Raw genomic sequence first — 14,905 nt, 5'->3', positions numbered from 1 at the left:
GAGGAATTAATAAATTAGTAAATTTATTTGTTAAATTTATGATAACTTATTGGAGTTTGATTTCATAGGCCCTTGGTCCCCACTATACCTTGGAGAAAATCATGTAGATAGTCTCAATTAATTAATTTAATTATCAATTATAATTATCAAAGTTGACCAGGTCAATTTTGGATAATTTCACAAAGTTATACAATTTAGAGAAGAAAAGAGAAATTAGGGCACATTTATTAATTAAGATAAATTGGTGTCTAAATTAATAAATAAATTTAAATCAAGTTTCAAATTATAAATAATTATTTTGATAAGTATTTAATTAATTAAATCAATAGAAAATAAAACATGCATTTATTTTAAGTCCAATGGGCTTATAATTAAATGAGAAATTTCACGGGCCTAAAGCCTATGAGAAGTTTGACCATTAGGCTGTAATTATCTTTTATTTTATTGATTTTTTAATTAAAATAAATGACATAATTGAACCTATAAAAGGAATGTTAAGTGAGAATTGAAATCAGATTTTTGAATAAGTGGGTTTTGAGAAGATCAGAAGATTTATTCTTGATGCCCTAGGTTTTAGATTCTCTCTACAACATAAGTCTTTTTCTAAGCCTCGATTTTTCTCTTCTATTCTTCTTCTCTTTGTATCTATCTCATGTGTTGAGAAATGCCCACTCTAGTCTAGGTGAAGAAAATTGAAGAAATGTTCAGTTTCTTGGTGATACCCTGCGACAGAAATAATACAATGGTTAGAGAAACTGAATGAGCGACTCAATTATTCCACTGCACAATAATGTAAGTGTTCTTATCATTATCTCTGTTTGAATTCAATTTTAAAAACATGTTCTAGGTTGTCTCATATTAATTTGTTTAATATAAGATTTTCATGAAAATAAGCAAGATTCTGTATAAGTTTTCCTAACAAATCCAAGTTCTCATGTGTTGAGAAATACTTGTGATTCCTAAATTGCAAACCCATGTTCTCTATATTCCCACACACATCTTGAGGTATAGAGAATACTCCAGAAGATTGTGGTTTGAATACTCAAAGCATTGGATAGGAAGATTGATAAATATATGAAAAGACTCAAGGACACTTGATAGACTTCAAGAGGTAATTGCTCATGTTCTTGAATATTGATATATTATATGTTATATATAAATATATTGTATACTTATATATATATGTTGCATGATTAATAATATTGTATATTAAATATTCCAAATTGTATATTGTGCTAATTCAATCTTATTGTAGAAATGTATAGGTTAAATTGGTTATCTTAACATAATTTTCATTTTCAAAGTTTGTATTTTCTTACTTTATTAGTTTAATGAGATATGATTTAAGATTTTAATTTTTGTTTATTGTCTAGTTAATATCTTCACACAATATTATTAACATTGTAGGAGGATTTGGAGAGACTTAACACTTTGAAATGTATGTTATCATAAACATTATGACATATTGATATATTATGAGAAAGATAAAAGATTACTAGAGAAGAATTAGGTTCTCAGACTTATGTGCTTCAGATAAATAATGATGAAATTTATTGTGTCGTATTATTTGATTGTTTTATTGTGATATATGTAAAATTGTGGATATTATGTAGATATAAGGGAAACTTTGCTCAATTTTTTTAACCCCGTAAATGATTTTCAATTCCTTGTTACTAAAACTGATATGTTTAAAAATCTATAACATATTGATATATTATGAGAAAGATTAATGATTATTAGAGAAGAATTAGGATCAGGAACTTGTGTGCTGCGGAAAAATAAGGATGAAATTTGTTGTGTGATATTGTTTGATTGTTTTATTGTGATATGTAAAATTGTTGATAGTATGTAGAAATATGGAAAACTCTGCTCAATTTTTTTAACCTCGTAGATGATTTTCAATTACTAGTTACTAAAACTGAATAACATGTTTAAAAATGGTGTTGGTGTGGCCATATGCTTACCTATAATACTCCTCAATTGTTTTAGGTGATTTTGGTTAGAAATGGATAAAGATTGGAACAAAAAAATAGATTGTCTAAAGAATACAAAGAAGGAGTTGAATATTTCATAAAGTTGGCTATAGAGAATGGAGAGGGCCCTCATATGATATCTTGCCCTTGTGTGAAGTGTGGAAATTTTAGTTGGGGAAACGAAGGCAGAGGGACGATGCAATGTTTTTTAATTTCTGGGCAGACTGTTAGCGTCAGTGCAAAACTGATGATACTGGCATGTTTGCATAAGTTCCCAACTGTCGCAAACATGTCATTATCACTAGTTTTTCACTGACGCTAACACTCACATTAACGGCGTCAGTATGCCACTAACACAAACTTTGTCCAATAACAGCGTCAGTGTTACAGCTGATGCAAATACCCTTTCATTTATGGGAGTGTTCAACTGCCACTGACGCGTTTGACTGACACAAAAGGGGTATTTTGATGTAGTTCTTAAGAGGACATTTATATATAAATGGGATATATCAATCTTACAAAAATTGGATATGGCTTGGTGAGTCTGTGTCTCGACCCACATTTCCCAAAAGAGCTCGCAATGAGCATGTATTGAATAACAGTTTTATAAATCATTGATTAATTATAATAAATTGTGTAATATATATGTATATATAGAGGATCATCAACAACCTAATGAAACCGTATGCAATTTTTACGTCATTCGGCTAACGAGAGATTTAACTTTGGAGAAAGACCCAAAACAATATCTTTTGAAGCATGTAAGTACTTAACATATCTTTATATTTTCAATTATCAAAAAACTACTAATGTATAGTTTGATATTGACTTTTATTTTGTAGTGTCATGGAAAGACCATGTATACAATGGATTATATCGACACTTTGCATGAGAATGGGTGGACTACCTCACTGTATATATGCTGGTATGATTACGGTAGTTAGACATTTTCAGTTAGTTTAGTTTATTGCTAAAAACAGTTTCATGGGCGTAATATTTAATATGTCTAGAACATTCAGTAAAAAATTTAGCAAAAAATAATACTTTTTACCCACTCAACTAACTGTTCAAAGTTTTAAGGTCGGAACCGCCAAACCTTAGTCCAGCTTGCACTAGTTTCCCAAAGAGCTCATAACTTGACTTATATAAAACGTTTTTCAGTAGTTAAAGATGTTAAAATCATGTACTCTTTCAAAGTAACGCATTGTAAAAACATTCATTAATATATTTAGGTCATTTAGGTATGATTTGGCCCTTTGGAAGCCACTGAAATTTTTTGGCAGCAAACATGCATCACCAAATCCTATGGAACTTTGGATTCCAAGCTACCAAACACCACATAAACCACATGCATGGATCATCATCCCACTAAATAACCTTATTACAATCCAAATAAATAATTTAACTCATAAAACAACAATCAAATTCAGATTTGCCAAAGCCATTCAAATGTTATGGTAAGAATCAAGATTTTTACCTTTTTATGTTCAAGCCTTTGGGGTGGTTGGGCTCTTAGGGTTTCTGATCACTTCTCAACACTTCACACACTTAAATCCCTTCCCATAAACACTAAGAATCAGATTATAGATCTAGAAAAAGAAAAGGAGAGGGATGCTTAAAAACAGTTTGCATTAGGGTTTACCTCTTTAAAAAATTCCTTCTAAGCTTGCATGCATGTAGATGATCGTTCTCATACTTGCATCAAGCACACTTAGGTTTAATATGATGGCTGTGGTGAGTGTTAAACCAACATGCATAGTGTTTTAGAACCCTTAAAGGTTCGGTCAACATGGGAATAAGAAGGAAAATAAAGATGGTAAGAAGAACAAGAGAACTCACCTCTTTTTCTTAACTTATGTTCAAGCTTTTTGTATAACCTTTAATGGATCTTCTTCAATGGTGCTCTAATTTCTAGAGAGAGAAGAGAGCTTTCAGAGAGATGAATATGTGTAGAAACAAAATCAAATAGAGTAAGAGAGAGGGAGGAGTTTGGTTGGGGTCTTTGGGTGGGGAGATTGAGTGTTGAAATTAGTTTATTTTTCATTTCTATAAAAAAAAGATGATAACATGGGGAAAATAATGATGGCTATTTTCTTGAAATTCTATTGAGCAAGTTTTTCCCACTCAAGCACTCTACATAACCAGCCATACATGCCTCAAAGTGCCTTAATTTAAATTTTATTATTCCTCAAATAAGCTTGAACATAAGGTCAAAAAGGCATTTAGCATAGTGAGAAAAATTAATTTAAATAAAATGTGACATCACCAAACTTATCATATTTTAATATTAAACTAACCTATAGTTATTATTATTATTATTAAGTTTATGCTCAAACTTAGTTTTTCCTTAATTATTCCATCAAGAATATTTTTATCCGAGATTTTTACTCGATTAGGGTTTTTGACCCGGTCCACGACCAAAGGTCTCGGTTTCTAAAAACCGCACTTATCACAATATGGCTAGCATTCAAACATCACGAACTTCTTGTAACATAAAATGTTCCCCTAAAATAATACATAATCTAGGGACTTAAAATACCTGAACCAGGATTTACCCAGTGCCCTAAGCGCGGGGTGTTACAATATCTGCAATTTATACAAGTTTCATCCTCGAAACTTAGACAAATGTGGGTATAACTCTCTCATCGGGTATTTGGGTTCCCATGTTTCTTCTTCTACCCCGTGGTTACACCACTACACTTTAACGAAGGGTATAGTCTTATTACGCAACACCTTATCCTTACAATCTAGAATCCTCACTGGTTTCTCCTCGTAACACAGTTTCAAATCCACCTCCAACTGTTCGTAACTAAGTACATGGCTCAGGTCTTCCACATATTTTCTTAGCATAGATTTATGGAATACATCATGTACTTGAGCCAACGGAGGCGGGAGGGCTAATCGATGGGCTACAATGCCGATTTTCTCCACTATCTCAAAAGGTCGGATATACCTTGGACATAATTTTCCTTTCTTACCAAAATGTAGATCTCCCTTCCATGGAGTCACCTTCAGGAGCACCTTATCTATAGCTTCAAATGCCAAGGATCTTCGGTGTTGGTCCACATATTTGCGCTGTCGATCTATGGAAGTCTGCAGCATCTCCCAAATCTTCTTGATATCTTCAGTAACTTTGTCCACTTCCTCTGTACCCAAGAATTTTCTTTCACTGGCTTCGTGCCAATGAATAGGGGACCAACACTTTCGCCCATACAAGGCTTCATATGGTGCCATATCAATAGAGTCGTGGTAGCTATTGTTATAAGCATACTCCATCGGTGGAAGTTTCCACTCCACGACCCCTGGAAGACGAGTACACAAGATTTAGCATGTCTTCCATGGTTTGGATCGTTCGCTCACTCTGGCCATCTGTTTTGGGATGGAAAGTAGTGCCAAACTTAAGTTGAGTCCCCAAACCTTCTGGCATCCTTTTCCAAAATTCTGATATGAAACGTCCTTCTCGGTCTGAAATGATGGACTTAGGTACTCCATGTAGTCGTACAATCTCTATTATGTATAAGTCTACTAAATTATCTGCAGAATAAGTTACTTAATGGGTAAGAAATGTGCTGACTTGGTCAATCTATCAACAATAACCCATATCGTATCTTGACACTTAGGAGTATTTGGCAGTTCAATAACAAAATTCATTGTGATCATCTCCCACTTCCATTCTGGAATCTCTAGCGGTTGCAACAACTCGGCTGATTATTGGTGTCTGCCTTGGTTTGTTAGCAAGTGAGGCAATGAGCCATGTATTCTGCTACTTCCTTTTTAATCTTTGGCCACCAAAAATATTTCCTTAAATCCTGGTACATTTTTGTGGCGTTGGGGTGTATTGCATAAAGGTCATTGTGTGCCTCATAGAAGATTTGCTTCTTAATCTTTGCATCGTTGGGAACAAAAATTCTACCTTTAAATCATAACACTCGATCTTTCGATATGTGGAATCCCGATTGTATATCCTTCCTCACCTCGTATTTGATCTGCTCATACCAAGGTTCCAAAAGTTGTCCTCCTTGTATGGCTTCCATAATGGTGGGTTGCACCGAAAGATTTGCTAATTTGCCAACAACTACCTCGAGATCCAACGTACAGATGTCGCCTTGTAGTTCCAAGGACATTTCTTGCATTGTCATCACATACGCCATCAACTACTGACTCAGAGCATCTGCCACCTTATTGGCATTTCCTGGATAGTATAGAATGTTACAATCATAATCGTTAAACAATTCTAACCATCGGCACTGTCTCATGTTCAATTCCTTCTAAATGAAGAAGTACATGAGGCTCTTGTGGTCGGTGTAAATGTCGCAATGTATCCCATAGAGATAATGCCTCCAGATTTTTAATGCGAACACTATTGTAGCCAACTCTAAGTTATGTGTCAGGTAGTTCTTTTCGTAATTCTTTAGATGTCTCGATGCATAAGAAATAACCTTGCCATGTTGCATCAGTACCGACCCCAGTCCTTGTATTGAGGCATCGCTGTAGATTGCATATCCCTCTGTCCCACTGGGGATAGTCAACACTGGGGTGGTGGTCAACCTCGTCTTTAGTTCTTGGAAACTCTTCTCACACTATTCGGTCCATACAAACTTAGCATTTTTATGGGTAAGAGAGATCATTTGCGTAGCTATTTTCAAGAACCCTTCTACGAACCGCCTATAATACCCTACTAATTCGAGAAAACTTCTCACTTCCTAAGCATTTTTTGGAGGTTTCCACTGACTTATTTTCTCTATCTTGATAGGATCCACAAATATCCCTTCTCCTGACACCACATGGCCAAGGAAACTCACTTTTTCCAGCCAAAATTCACACTTGGAGAATTTGGCATAAAGTTTGTGTTCCATCAAATGCTGAAGAACCATCTCCAAATGCACCGCATGTTCCTCTGGGTTCCTTGAGTATATCAAAATATAGTCAATAAACACGATGACGAATTTTTCCTGAAACTCGCTATACAATCGGTACATGAGGTCCATGAATGCAGTGGGTGCATTGGTGAGTCTGAAGGATAGCACTACGAACTCATAGTGCCCATACTACGTCTGAAACACTATCTTAGGTATGTCTGATTCCTTAACTCTGAGCTGATGGTAACCTAATCGGAGATCTATCTGGGAGAATACCAATGATCCCTGGAGTTGATCAAATAAATCAACGACCCTTGGAACCGGGTACCAGTTCTTAATCATTACCTTGTTCAGCTCCCGATAGTCTATACACATTCTCATGGAGTCGTCTTTCTTCTTTACAAACAATACTGGGGCTCCCCACGGAGAAGGACTTGGTCTTGAGAACTTTTTATTCAATAGCTCCTATAGTTGAGCCTGCAGCTCCTTCATTTCTGATGGCGCCATCTGGTACAGAGCTTTCAAAATGGGCGTCATCCCTGGAATAATTTCTATTTCAAACACTACTTCCTGCTTCGGCGGTAGCCCGGGAAAGTCACCTGGAAATACTTCAATATATTTGCATATGATGGGTACTTCTGCTGGTTGTAACGTGCCCTCTTTATCCTTATCCACGACGTGTGACAGATATCCAATGCAACTGTCCCCTAACATCTTCCTCGCCTTCATAGTGGAGATGACCGTGAATTTCTTTTCCCTGGCTGTGCCTTGGAACGTAAATGACTCTTCTCCAGTCGGTTTGAAAACCACTCTCCTCTTCTTACAGTTCACTATGGCACCATACTTAGATAATCAGTCCATCCCGAATATTACTGCATATTCGTGTAGGTCTAAAACCAACAGGTCTACTATCAATTCTCGTCCTTCTACCAAAACTAACACGGTTCTTACCCATGACCGCACCAACATATCTTCGCCTGAAGGCAACAACACCCCACAGACACTAGGCATAGGTTCAGTCATTCTATTCAATTTTTCAACAAAAGAAGCAGCTACAAAAGAATTTGATGCACCAATGTCCATTAATGCATATGCTGAGGTTTAACCAATAGAGATCTAACATGACACCATCTCAGATGGTCCAGCTTCTTTGTTGCCTTAAGTAAGAGCGTAGACCCATGGCAAGGCTCCTATTTTCTTTTGTGGGTTGTTGCCCCCCTTCCAATTCAGACTTGGGAAATTCGTAGTGAAGTGCCCTGGTTTTCCGCAGGCATAGCATGCCCCTGCCTTACACTCACCGAGATGTTAATGGCCACACTTATCATAAATAGGCCAGTACTCGAAATCGCGCCTAGGCTGTTTGTTGGAACCCCTGGCCCGACTGTCAAATGGTCCATCTTTTCTCTTGTTATTCCCATTGCTACTCTGCCTTAAGCCTCCTGGGGCTCCAAAATTCCCTTTATTATGGTTTGTCCTATGGAGAAACCTTCCCTTGGAGCCATTATGGTTAGCTCGAGTCTAACTAGAATTGCCAAAGGTAAACTTTCTTTCTTCAAACTTCTAGGACTCCTTCCTTCCCAGCCCAGACCATGACTCTTGGCGAAGAGCTCACTCCAATGCTTTTGCATATGTTTCTGGGCTTGTCTTCCTGGTGTCCACAAGTTTTCCGATCTCTCCTCGAAGTCCTCTCATAAATCTCCATACTTTAGTTGATTCAGTACTGCGAATCTGCATAAGAGATCAAACTTCTTGGTATATTCCTAGACGCTCAAATTTCCTTCCTTAAGAGTTGTAAACTCTACCACATTGTGGTCAATCACAGTACGACTGTAATACTCAGAGTTTAACAAGACTAGTAATTCTGGCCATTCCATTTCGAACACATTATGACCCTTCTTTGCAGCATCCCACCAGATGCGGGCATCTTTTGTCAACGTCTAAATTGCACAAACCACATTTTCATGCTTAGTAATTTTGATGAAATCAAAGATTTTTTCTAGTATGCTATCCACTCTTCGGCCACCACTGGGTCAGTAGTACCTTCAAAGGTGGGTGGATTCCGGAGACCAAACCGTTCAGAGATGGTTTCTGTTGGGCCACCCTCGGTGTATAAACCTCTGGTTTAACGCATGCCTCACCAGCTGGTGCATCCTGGTTCACTACTTTAGCCGCACCAACTTTTGGTTCATTCTGGTTGTCAGCAGGGACTGCGGGGAGGTGTTGAAATAATGTTTGAAACATCTCTGTTTGGTGGGTGTTGCGATCAATTTAATATTTGATTTTAAATACGCAAGTGCACATAATCACACAAGTAATATAATGATAAGTAAATCGTCTCCACAGAGATTGCAAATTAGAAAAGTAAGCAAAACAATTACTAAACAATTTTAGAAATTTAAAAATCAAGTGGGTTGTTTATAGGCTAAGAAAAATACAAAAATAAAATGGAAATAATGAAATTAAAAACTGAACTAAACAAGAAAATTGAGAGAAATATATGGATTGCAAAATGGAATTGAATTATTGAATTCCCCTATATTATTCATCATGAACAAATTGCGGACAAATTACTGCAGCAATATTCTAGCAAAACTCCCAGGTTAACAAGAATTCATTTAAACACTCATAAAACATTCCCAAATTTTATGACATTAATTCTTCCACCTAATTAAACATATTCCTATGCAAAATCAGATTTAAGAATGCAAATCAAAGTTTAATTCTCCAAAGTTTCACAAGGCAAATAACATATCCCTATGTTATTTACTAACATAACCTAACCTAGATTATGACTTGTGTCATCCAAGCTTTTCCCATTACATTTAATCTTTCCAGCATTAAACATAATTAAATAACTTGCCATTGCTGGCCAAACAACAACAAGAAATTAATGTAAGCACACTTGAATGAACAAAGGAGATTTTACTAGAATAAAGTGCAAGAAATTTATAGACTATAACATAGGGTTCATCAACAATTCAAGCCACCTAAAAATTAGTTCATGGCTGAGTTCATAGACATTAATTCACAATTAAAACAACCCATAATATTCAGATTTAGAATCCAACTCAGAAATTAATAAAATAAAGTTTAGGAAAAGAAGAAAGAACAAATCCAAAATGATGCTTGAGCTTTCTATGCTTGTTCTCCTTCTTCCTTGTTGGTCTTCTCAGCTTTTATCCTCTATTTTTTTCTAGTTTTCTTTGCCAAAAATGGCTGCTGGTTCTATGTTACAGCTGGAACCTCTTTTTGTATGTGTTAGGTTTTTCTCTTCTCTTTCCAAAAGTACCATAATGCCCCTTTTACTCCCAAAAGCATGAAGTCCTCATTTCCTCTGATTTTTGTCCTTTTCTCCAACATGCTCAATAGTCTTTCTGCCCTTTCCACCTCAGCCAAAATGTCAGCTCACCCATTGACTGCCACACTTACCATGTACCCCAAAATATGCCTGATCAAAATGCTTCAGGAATATTCAGCCATCAACAATATAATTTCATCACAATAGATTAATATGTTAGCCCATTCCTTGGTGCAAATATATATCAATAAAATCATTATCTTTAACCCAATAGCTATTAAAAACTAAAAAATAATTACACTTAATTAAGATAATGAAAACATCAAGGTTAACTACAAAAACTAAAAATAAACTAACATCACTCATGATTTTTTTTCACAATTATAAGTTCAAAAGCACATGAAATAACTCTTTATTCAAGAGTTATCACACCCCCTAACTTACAACATTACTCGTCCTCGAGTGATGACTCTAAAAACAAAAAAACAACTAACAAAAGATACAAAAGGCACAAACTAAACAACAAAAGACAAGAAAACACAAAGACAAAACACCACAACAATGGACAAACTTTGCTATGCCAATGGTAAAATGGGGAAGGCTCTCGGGAAATTTTATTTTGAAAAAGAGAAGCTGAATTTCAATCTTTCATAAGCTTTAAACCAAATTCTTCAAGCATGAATGTTGCTGCCAAAAATATGCATCAAGTGTTTCACCCTTTAGTGCATGCATAGCTTTTCCTAAACAATTTCAATCACTAAAAATCAAGCTAGACCTTGGTCCTCAAGCTTAAATAGTGTCTCCATAAGTTACTTAGTGATTCCCTCTCCACTAATGTAGACAAACACAACACCAAAGATCAATAGGACTTTATCAAGCTTGTAATGATAGGCTAGGGTGAAGGTAGGATAAGAGAGATAAATTTTGGCTCAAATCACCTTAAACACCTCAATCTTTCTAGGACCTAAATACATAAATGCATACATTAATTTCTCCCAAAGACAACCCCACAACACAATATAAATCTTGCCATTAGCCTTTATTACTAACATACAAAGATAAAACTACAACAACTTTCCTTTATTTGAAAAGTACACCCCCAAACTTATTTACAAACATACATACTTTTTTTTCTTTTTCTTTTCTGATTTTTTCTTTTTCTCTATTTTTTTTTTTTACTTTTATTATATGCTTTGATGCAAGGGAGTGTACTCTTAAATATATATATATTTTATGCTCTATTTTTTTTTTACTATGAAAATAAACAACTAGATGGCAAGAGTACAAGAAAATTGAGAACACACTCTCCCCCCAAACTTAAAATCAACATTGTCCCCAATGGTGAAAACAAGAAAAATAAGAAAAGGAAAACGCTCACCCAATTTTCTTGCTCACACTCAGCTCATCACAACCCCCCAAAATACACAACAAATAAATCCTATGAAGAACAAGGTGCTAAAAGGGTGTGGTGAAAAGAGATGATTATATATATGTAAAGGTAGGCTAATGAGTGGCTAAGAAAGAAAGGTGACATTTAAGCTCAATGGGGTGACTAGGGATAAAAAATGCATACAAGGTAGGCTTCAAAGGCTCAAATGGTCCAAAGAGGGCCTAAATCATGTCATTGGTGTGGTAGTGTCTAGGATTTCGCCTCAAGGAAAATCACTAAGTAATTCTAGAGACTTAAGCTCGCACAAGAAACTAGCTCTTTCTCGGGTGTCAAAAATGTTTAATCAAGCTATGCACATACTAAAAAGATAAACACTTTCATCAATCAATGGCTAGCAACATTCACATCCAAAGAATTTAGCTTAAAACTCAAGAAAGAAAGACATTAAGCTTCACTAAGATTTATTATATATATTTTTTTAAGTTTGCAAAGTCGTCATCGAGCCCCCTAGTTAAACACTAACAAAAGCAAAGAATATCCTCAAAAGAACGACAACACAACAAGACAAAGACAGACTAAAAATAGAACAAAGATAACTATTCCAACAAAGTACCTTCCTAGCAACAAAATACAAGGCAAATGACTCAAATTTCGGTTCTCACTACACAAAAATCACCAAAGAAACATAACTAAGTACAACACAGAGCACCCAGTAGACAAAACACAAAAATCATTATCAACACTTGGGACCAAAGTATAACACAACACAAAAATTTGCCAATGAGTAAGAACTACACCTAAAACAGAGAAAACAAAGAAACAGACATAAACAAAATCAAATTGGGGAGTAGAGTTCAGAAATGCTCATTCAACAAATATGCAGGCTCTGCTCAAGGGATGCATAGCTGGGTCACTTGGTGCTTGGGTGAGACGCAGCTAGTTGCAGATGGAGATTGCTTGATGATGCGCATGGAGCTCCTGGGATTCTTGCTGGCCTGGGCTAGATTCTCTCAAATTTGGGTCGGGTTGGGGTTGATTTGGTGGCTGGTGGGGTAGCTTTGGTGGGGGTAGGAGCATTTATAGTGGCTGGGGAAGGTAGGAGTAATGGGGCAGTGGGAAGTTGTGGGGCTTTTGGTAGGGCAGTGGTGGTTTTTGATTTCTTTGTGGTAGTTTATGGGATAGAGGTTGGTGGAGATTTTGGTTTGTTTATTGGTGGGATCAGGGTTGGTTTGAATTTCTTTCATTGGGCTCTTGTTTTAGTGGTCATTTTAGGCAAAAAGGAAACAACTAAAGCACAAGGCCACCACACAACAAAAGGAGCACCCCAATTTTGAGTGGCTCGACTGACTATGGTGATGCTTGGGCTCGTGGCTGTGCGACTGGGTGGTGCCAAGGATTGGGGTTCACATAGCTGGGTTTCTGGGCAGAGATGGATTAGGGTAATGGTGAAGATGGGTAAATATCCTATATACATATATGTATTTTATAAATAATATAAAATTTACTGAATATATGTATATATATATTTTTGTATAGGTAATAGTATAAATATATATTTTATAAATACATATATATGTAGTAAAATATATATAAATAATAATAATTATAGTAAATTTTTTGTATATATATTGTATTATATATATGCCTCTGAATGAAACCACGACCCAGGATTTTTTCTCCTCCCAGATTGCTAACATTTTGCCCTTGTTTTGCTTCAGCAACTCAAATTTGACGTAACTCCCTTTTATTTTCGGAAATTTTTGCGTGCATTTTGCTGAAGCAACACTCTCGCAAAACCTTCAGACTCCAAAATTACTTTCAAAATACCCTGTTTCTTGCTGTCTTAATACCTGAAACACCAAAATACACATAAAACCACTCCAAAACATCACAATAAAATGAAATTAAAATTAAAAAAAATTAAAACTAACAATAAAAATAATTAAAAACACTCATATATATTTGTCTTTTCTTTTCTTTTATTGGTTGAATTTTTTTTTTCATTTTTTTTTCAGTGCATTTTTATTCTTTCTTTCTTTGAGTTGCTTTACAAATGAATCATCCAAAAACCATAACAACCCAAACTTAATTTTTTTTCTAAGGATCATTCAAGGAAACCGAGGTTTGGTATTGCTTAACCTCGCTTCCCCCAAACTTTGCTCCTTTCCTTGTTACCTTAAATGCTCTTCCCAAATGCTCATCATATAATTCCACTACACCATTGGGAAATACCTTGCTCACTAAGAACCCACCATCACACCTTGATTTCACTAGAGAGTTTGAGAGAAACACTCTATTCCCATCTTCCAACATTTGTGATTTAGGCTTGCTACTATGTTTCTTTTTCTTCGGTAGCTTTGGAGAATGCGATGGTTCTTCTTCCTTACTTATCCATGGCTCCCCACCTTTCTCAATTTCTTCAAAAGGGACCTCTTTCTTGACTCCATTGCTATACTTTCCATGCATCTTTTCAATTATCTTGAAGTTAGAAGCACTTATGGCCAAACAAGCTTCAACTTCATTAGGAGAGCGTATAGGATTAAAAACCTTGAATGTGACTTGTTCGTCTTGAGCTCGAATGGTGAGCTCTCCTTTTTCAACATCTATCAACGTCCTCCCGGTGGCAAGAAATGGTCTCCCCAAAATCATCGGTACATCCCTATGTTCCTCATAGTTAAGAACAATGAAATCTGCCAGAAAAATGAACTTGTCAACTTGTACTAGGACGTCTTCAATCTTTCCTTCCGGATGCACCGTAGAACGGTTAGCCAATTGCAAGGTGAGTGTAGTTGGCCTTGCTTCTCCAATTCCCAACTTCTTAAAAATGGACATGGGCATCAAATTAATACTAGCTCCCAAATCACAAAGAGCTTTACCAACTTCTCGTCCCCCAATAGAAATTGGAATTGTGAAGCTGCCCGGATCTTTCAATTTAGGAGGAATTTTATTTTTCAAAATGGCACTACAACCTTCAGTCAAAGCCACCGTTTCAAATTCTCCAAGCCTCCTCTTCTTAGTTAAAATATCCTTCAAAAACTTCACATAGTTGGGCATTAGCTCCAAAGCTTCAACCAACGGTATATTGACGTGAAGTTGTTTCAAAACATCCAAAAATCTTCGGAATTGACCATCTTGTTGCTGCTTTTGAAAATGCTGAGGAAATGGTGGAGGTGGCTTGCTCATAGGCTTCTCTGTAGCATTTTGCGTGGGAATTGCTGCAGCAATTTCTTCAGGATCAGCAATTAAAAATTTTGATTTCACAGCTTTGTCTCCCTTGTCCACACTACTTTGGATTGAAGTGGGCTCGCTGTTTCTAGTACAATTTTCCTCCGTCAATTCCAGGTTTTTACCACTCCTCAAGGTAACCGCCTTACAATGCTCCTTA

General features: G+C 36.0%; 1 protein-coding gene across 1 annotated transcript; it reads right to left on the bottom strand.

Annotated features, from left to right (window-relative positions):
• Positions 1-4,667: 4,667 nt before the first annotated feature.
• Positions 4,668-5,249, bottom strand: LOC133832186 (uncharacterized). Its single transcript, XM_062262561.1, has one exon. It carries the CDS (start codon positions 5,247-5,249, stop codon positions 4,668-4,670), a length of 582 nt encoding a protein of 193 aa, XP_062118545.1.
• Between the last annotated feature and the right edge of the window lie 9,656 nt (positions 5,250-14,905).

The sequence above is a fragment of the Humulus lupulus genome, chromosome 4, assembly GCF_963169125.1.
Source record: "Humulus lupulus chromosome 4, drHumLupu1.1, whole genome shotgun sequence".
NCBI lineage: Eukaryota > Viridiplantae > Streptophyta > Magnoliopsida > Rosales > Cannabaceae > Humulus > Humulus lupulus.
Note: the sequence above shows the minus strand (reverse complement) of the source record. Positions and strands in the feature narration are given on the sequence as shown.